General features: G+C 30.5%; 1 protein-coding gene across 3 annotated transcripts in view; it reads left to right on the forward strand.

Moving 5' to 3' along the window:
- Window positions 1-7418, forward strand: part of LOC118193914 (neuropeptide S receptor-like) — a 1011430-nt gene extending 1004012 nt beyond the window's left edge. For all 3 annotated transcript variants that reach the window (XM_085811422.1, XM_085811424.1, XM_085811423.1), the window contains exon 8: window positions 3871-7418. In XM_085811422.1, the coding sequence (XP_085667548.1) occupies window positions 3871-4240 (370 nt within the window). In that variant the 3' untranslated portion in view covers window positions 4241-7418. The remainder of the gene's footprint in view (window positions 1-3870) is intronic.
- The last annotated feature ends 463 nt before the right edge of the window (window positions 7419-7881 follow it).

The following is a 7881-nucleotide window of genomic DNA, read 5'->3' on the forward strand; positions in this document are numbered from 1 at the left end:
TTTCTAGATTCCTGCTTAATATTTATTTACTATTCATTATGAGAGAATGAATTAATTAAGATATATCTGTTTAAGTCTTAAGATCCATAATTAAATTAGCAAAAACTTACATAGTGTTACGATTATTATGATGGGAATATTATGTAAGAAAGTAGTTTTATTATCAAAATAAATATGTGCGGGATTTGCTAATTAAAGCCATAATTGTGAAAGAAGCAGCAGTTAATAAATCCCCCCAAATTAATTTCGTACGTCATCATGTCATAAGAACGTTATTCATTGCATCAGAATGTGTTAAATTGGTGTATTTTTATGTATAGTATTGTTGTGTGTGTATGGGTTCGTAATGGATTAATTGCACAAAGAACTAATGAGAGTTTGAGAAAATAAATTCTTTACAGTTCTGGATTTTTTCACAGATTTTGTACAGATCTAATCATTGTGACAAAGCACAAACGCAATGGAAAGCCCATCTAAAGAGCGAACCTCGCGCGATCTCTCAGTACCCCGAAGTCGACTCTAAACTAAAATCCTGAGAACTGATGTTCTCTCCGTTTTTATATAGTTCCCCCCCGCCCGAGTCGCCGAGATATCTCCAGTATCTTCCATTTCTTGAAATTATTGGAAGGCATATCTGGTTAAAGTTACATATAAGAGCCGTGTATAGTTACATATAGGGATAAATTACAGTTATTCAATTACAGTATCAATTTCAGTTATACAAGAATTGGACAAAAGTATTGCTGAATGATCCTGAAGTTTGGAGACTTTTGGCGGTTCTCACCGAATGTGACGACAAAAATTTGTCGCCAAAACAACTGCCAAGTTGACGATTTCTCACCAGTTTAGCGAGATAGCTCTTTATCTCAATGTTAAATAGACTTGACCCTGTAATTTTATTTTCTTCGCAGAGACTTCGTCTCTTGGGGCATTTCATGTTACATTACACAAAAGATACTACGATTTTGCTTATAATTCCCCAAAATTATTTACAAATGTACAAAATTCATATTAGTATTGTTATGAAATAGGTGCACTTTGATATAATATGCTTTAACTCAGAAAGCTGGAAATTATTAGATGATTGACTTAACATTACCCACCAGGAAAGCTGAAGTAAAATAACATTAAAAATATCACTGGAATCAGAACTTATAATTTTTATATTTTTAAACTGAAAACAAATTTAACTTTAAAATTCTTACCATAGTACAACAATAGTCAAAACCCAGATCAAATTACAGCAATAAAATCTTACGCAGATTTACCACAGACTTTGGTCTAGAATGAAAAACTAAGTTAACTTCTTAAGACCATCTCAGCTCTAGTAAGTTTCCGTTAGTTGTTTCACTGCTCTGCGAGTAGCTTCTACAACAGGGTTACAAAATCAGGCAAGAAGTTGCAATAATCTTTCGACAAAGATTAGACTCTACTTTTAATCTGCCCCGTTTGCAGTACAATTTGCATAAAGCTCTGATCTAAATAAATATCAAGACAATACAAGGATCTTAGTACGGAAATAAACATAAAGCTAACTTTTTTAGTTTAATTTAGTTTAAATATCACGCTGAATAAGAATCGAAAACAAAGTCCAACATTAAGAATCAACGTAAATTTTTAAAAATTTTTGCAGTACTAGCTTTGATATTTTTTGAACTACCTTCTTCAGCTGCTAAGTGCAAATGAACCAAATAAACTGTGAAGAAAGATAAGATAAGGATAGATATAAGATAAGAAGGGTTGAACAGAAGTTAAGCTACTGTCGCCATCTATTGATGAAAGGAGAAAAACTAAAACAAAATTTCTTTAAAGGCTGACGGTAAAGATGGATTGCAGTTGGGGTCACTAACTAGAACAGAAATGTTTTTTTTTTGGATGTGAAACGCTTCTAAAAAATCTAATTCACCAATGAAGGATGTTCCATTTTTCTGCAGCCAAAGTTATTCAGAAAACATCCTCCATTGGTGAATTAGATTTTTTAGAAGCGTTTCACATCCAAAAACATTTCTTTTCTAGTTAATGACCCCAATGGCAATCCATCTTTACCTTCAGTCGTTAAAGAAATTTTGTTTTAGTTTTTCTCCTTTCATCAATAGATGGCGCCAGTAGCTTAACTTCTGTTCAACTTTTTTTTTATCTTATGTTTCTTCACCCTTTATTTGGTTCGAAAACTATTAAAACTAGTACTGCAAAAAAAATTTTTTTTTTAAATTTACGCTGATTCTTAATGTTGGGCTTTGTTTTCGACAAAGCTAACTGTTAGCAAAATGTAATTCAGGAATATTAAAATGTATATTTTGTAGCGTTTTATTATTTTAATTAACCGGTTATTATCATTTAAACCTTTACTGTCATTTCCTCTTTTCGTTTTCATGTCAGATAGCAAATTAGCCTGCGTGTATTTAAGCTGAAGTTTAATTGTAATACAGAGCGTGTTCTGTCTTTGAGCCTACGTTACTATGTTGCTGCTATTTCAGCTAAGATATGCAGTTTTCGGTCGTGCATGATAATTGCTGATATTTGAGTATTTATACCGGTTAGGTTTGTCAACCAACTTCATGTTGTTTATATTGTTTTCATTGAATTGTGTAGTCTTCGACTACTAGTGTATTTTAAATTTGAACTTACTGTTATTTTAAAGCACCATGCGTACTTTCTGCGCTTCCTTAGTTTCAATACAAAGATCTTCTACACGCTTCTTAAGACTTAGTTGTTATTTTAGACTCAGCGATAATCCGTAGTCACCCTACATAAAGTTTGGTTACAATTTATGATAGCTAAAAGTACTAAATTTTATCATATAAAGTAATTATTTTAGGAATTGTTAATCCTAATAAAACTAAAACAGAGTTATATAAAGTATGAAAACCAAAAATAAAAAGAGAAAACGTAAGTGTTTTCAAACATTAAGATTTAAGCGCTATGTTACCCATGCTCATGTGTTTGTACATAAAGGTATGTTATGTTAGGCATAGAGACAACACACTGAAAACATAATTATAGCCTGCCCTACTGCAGGAAGGTGACAGTGTTGGTGTTGCTAATAATACATGTGATCTTAATCTCTTTCCAAGAGAAGATACCATAGCGTCACACCCCCATCAAAATCCTGTAAGTGAAATAAAAACTATCCGTCTTCTTCAACCTAATCTTTGAATTCAGTATGAAAATCGTTTACAAAGAAAACAGTCACAAATTAAATTCCTTTTTTGGATGCTTAAGTATTGCAAATGATCTAGTGTGCATCACATTAAGCATCTTGTCTCGACTAGGAAATTTGTTTAATATCTTTGAAATTTTATTAATGACTTCTGCGAGTGAACCCGATTACTATACTAAATGTTGAACGCATTTCTACTAAGATTGAAATGATATTAAAGAATTATCTTAATAACAGCTTCCTTAAGCACAACAGCTTCCTTAAGCACTCTGAACTAAGTGGGATTTCGATAAATGATTTTAAAATAGTTATTTCCAGTAATTTTAAAAGGAAGAATTGGAGTAAGTTAATTTTAACTTCCAAAAATAACAAAATTCATAATAATAGAATATAAATATTTTATTCCGAAACTACCATCAGCTTCAGAAGAGAATTTATAAATAAACATAATGAAAATTAAAAAAACGTATTGCTCATTTTACAGAGTAAGATCTACTAAACTCAACATCATACTAAACAATGCGGTATTATACTTTCATTATCCTACCATAAAAGAATCTTTATAGAATAAAACAATTTCTTCAAAACTCTATAATTTGTTACTTGTAATGACTTTCGTGAATAACTATTGATCTTTAAAATGAGTATTGGTTATATTTTTAAAAACATTATTGTGCAATGGATTAATTAAAATTTTGAATCTTTTTTAGCAACTATAGCATCAAGGTACCAAGAACCGTCATCATTGCCGCAGAGACTTTTGCTTTGCTTAATAGTGCTCTCAATCCAATATTTTATGGCTACTTCAACGTCCGTGTTCGCAAAGGCTTTATAGAGATAGTCTACAAGAAGAGAGACCTTACTAGGGACAGAATTTGCAATGGCTATTCTGCAGACACGTCCTACAGCAGCACCATTCTCCAACAACTCGACAACAGACCTCCTACAACTCAGCTGGTTCTAGAGATGTCCGAATTTTCCAACCGCTCTCCAAATGGATCACCAACTTACCGTACAAGGCGAAGCCCAAGATCACTTAAGAGAAGAGCGCAGAGCAACAACATGACAGCCAAGTTATGACATCCAAGATGTTTCTGTGGAGGTTGTTACAGTGATAGTGCCCTGTAACGGGCAGAATTTAATTGTTGGCACGTTTTAGTTAAATTTTGCTTTTGGCGATTCTTCGCTTTATGTTTATGAAATGTGTGACTCCCACCCATTTTATTGGAAACTCAACGACTAGTCTTGGATATTCACTAGCAACAAGATAACTATTAAAAGACGTCAATAGAGGCTTAAATAGCAAACGATTTAGCAGCAAACAATTGTCATAATCTAGGAGTATTATCACACTACACTCAGCTCAAATGTTTCTTGCAGTCCAGGTAATTTCCTCAAAAGCATTTAGTTGTTAGAAGAATCGCAGTTCTGCGAAACATATATGATTTGGGACCACAGTTCAAATTTTTTTTTCCGTTTGTGCTACTTATGCAGTACTTAAATGTTGCAGAGGATATGAAACTGTGACTCCTTAAAATATGTTGATAAATATTTGTCGAGTGTCACATATAATCAGATATGATCTCAGAGTATAGTTTCAGACATAAATGGACAAATATTCAGAATAGATGTGAAATACCATGATCGTTTTCGGATACCACAACTGCCACAAATAACGGTAGATTTCCTTACGAGTCTTATTCATTCGCTCGTGGAATATTATTAACATGGTGCTAAATTGTGATTGTTATTTAAAACGTTTTCTCAGTGTTGTCTTAATTCATTTCAGCTGCATGATATCGATAATTTTATTATCATTGTAATTATTCCATAGAAATTAAAGGGAAATATTTACTGTTAATGTAAGAAAGATTTTCCAAAACTTAGATCGCTAATGTGTATTTAACTTATCAGTATGTGAAGTTTATTGTAGTGTGAAAGCCTCTTTTATTGTAGTGTGAAAGCCCTTTGAAGTTGTACTTTTCTGTAATGTGGATCTGCATTAAGAAATACTAACTGTATGTAATGTAAAGTTTAAGTCGTAATCGTGTTGTAAAAGATATATCTGTTGATTGCATTGAATAGTGACATCTCTTTTGTAATGTATGATATTGCTAAATATTAAATATGTAATGGAATATATATGTATGTTCTTGTATATAACTTTCTTCCGTGATTCCAAATAGTCTTATGTGTATGTATTAATGTACTTGTGCTCATTTTTTGGTCAAAGGACTTTATGAATGTGATTCCATGGACAGCTAAATCAAAAAGCGTTAAGAAATTTGAATATATTTATTTAAAACATGTGTTGGCAAATTAGAGATTTTTATTGTTGTTGACAGCATTAATATGCATTTCTAAATACCAGTAACGCGCACACAGTAACAGAAACCGTTTTCACGTTATGTAGGTTGTGAGGTTTCTGAGCTTTCCTTTTTTATTTATATTTTACTCTATTTGTTATTGAGCATGCTCATAATTAACTAATTTTGTACCAGAACAGGATTTCTGCGATATCTGTCATTTTAATAATAAAAAGTTTCGTTTTTATAACATTTTTATGACAACTAGGTTTTTATCTCTTTGTAAATCTACCTTGTAGACGAAATTATGATGCAAGGAAATACTTAATCGCCCATAATAAGATTTACTTGAGTCTTTTTTATAAATAGGCCGAACCAATACTGCAATTCAATACTTTCTCCTTTAAGTTCAATGTAAGTCAGGAGATTTAGACATTTCCGTTTTAATTATAGTTAAGAGAAATGGTTGTTTGTAATTTATGATGAAATAGAATTATCTTTATTTATTTCATAGTATTTACAACAACAGTGAAAATATTTCCCTTATTCCCGTGTATTTCAAGCGTATTAAATGTCAAACAAAAATCTTTTACAATGAATTACCTTTAACGTGTGATAATGCATCAAACGTAGTTAAATACCATCAAATCGTGATAATAGTCACGATACAATTCACCAATTATTATATAATAATGAACATTCATAAAATGTAATCAGTTAATAATAATCCTTCAGATATTTAAAAATGTCACTAATTTTAAAGAAAGTATTACTATTCCTCATGAAACCTATTTGTGTTGCTGATTTTCCTCCATTAAATTGTAATTCTGTAAATACTACTACTACTACTATGAATAATAATAATAATAATAATAATAATAATAATAATAATAAATAATAATATAAAATTCTGTGTATTTTGCAAAATGTTTTTTATTACTTGATACAGTCAGTTCTATTGCTTTGTTTGCAAGAACAATCATATATTTAATAATGAGATAGATGTCCTTCAAATTAAAATGTAAGCTGAAATCATATTTATTATGCATATAAATGGTTCAAAGGAAACTGCTCCTTACAGTAATAAATTTCCCTTTGCACTGTTAAGAAACCTAGGATTGGGCAAACAATTATTTTAATCATTAATTATACAGTAAAATAAGTTTTTAAGTTATTAGATGTTTCAACATCGTCTGCTTAAAACCGTAATCGGTTCTTCAGTGCTGCATTTTTGATAAAATTAACCGCGTATTTAAAACAAGTCTTTTATTGCTTTTAATAAAACGTCAAATATTAAACATGCAGTTAAAGTAAAATTTACGAAACATTAAAAAAATTAGTTACGCGTTATTTCATTATATTTAGCAGAAAAAGTATCACTTCATAAATTATACATGAATTTCATTTCTTTTTGTTTTAAGAAATATGGTATTCTTTAACCTAATTATGGAAATGAAAAATGATTTTAACGCATAAGAAATCAAACATTACTTATGAAATTCGAATACAAAAATCACTAAACAAATCTTGATTTATAAAAAGAAACAATTTTGAGAAATTTTCAGATTATTGCATTAATGTTTAATACAAATACATATACTACGTATTTCTGTGCAAAGGTAAATACAGTGATTTCAGGTAAAAATATAACTATCTAATTCCATTTTGCTTTACCTGCGTCCTCCACTTTATATGAACAGCATAATGAATTAATATTAAGAAATTTTTCCAATTCTCTACACCTGTCCCGAATTCAACTTTTTAGTTATATATATTTTTATTTCTGATATAGCATGGTAGTATGTTCCAACCAGTAAATTTAATGCTTTTGAATTTTAAAAAAGTGTTGGTAACTGTTTAATGTTTAGTAATTTAAAAGAACAATAAAAATGTAATAAGAAAAATAATGTATTAACATATTTGGAAAATAAAGGAAATTGTTATACGTAAAACATTTGTAATGTTTCTTACTAAAGAGAAGTTTTTGTTATTATAGTATTTCTCTGTATTCAATGAATGCTTCTAAACTGCATATTAAATTCTATTAAATTTACAACACTATTTGAAGTTGTAATTTTCTGAAGAATGGAAGTTGCTGTGGAAGAATTCGACCTAGAAAATTTTATCTTACAGTACATGTATATAATGTGAATGAATTTTCAAGCACTTTAAATACCTAGAACGTAAAGATATCTGTGTTACAAGCAACCAAACCCAAGGCAACAATTTTTTCGACACGGCTGGGTATTAAGCGAAACCAATGCAGGATTGAATAATAAGGTATCGTTGGTCGTTGTTGGCATATGAATATCTGTCCTGTTGTGGACTATTCGTTTTCAGTCAGCGAGGAGTCCAGTAGTGAGTGCTTGGACGACGCCTAAAGTGTAAATTTCTGAAGTTATGTATGACTTTCGA

Source organism: Stegodyphus dumicola, chromosome 2 (assembly GCF_044657685.1).
Source record: "Stegodyphus dumicola isolate Sdum_Otavi_A_Nest chromosome 2, ASM4465768v1".
Lineage (NCBI taxonomy): Eukaryota > Metazoa > Arthropoda > Arachnida > Araneae > Eresidae > Stegodyphus > Stegodyphus dumicola.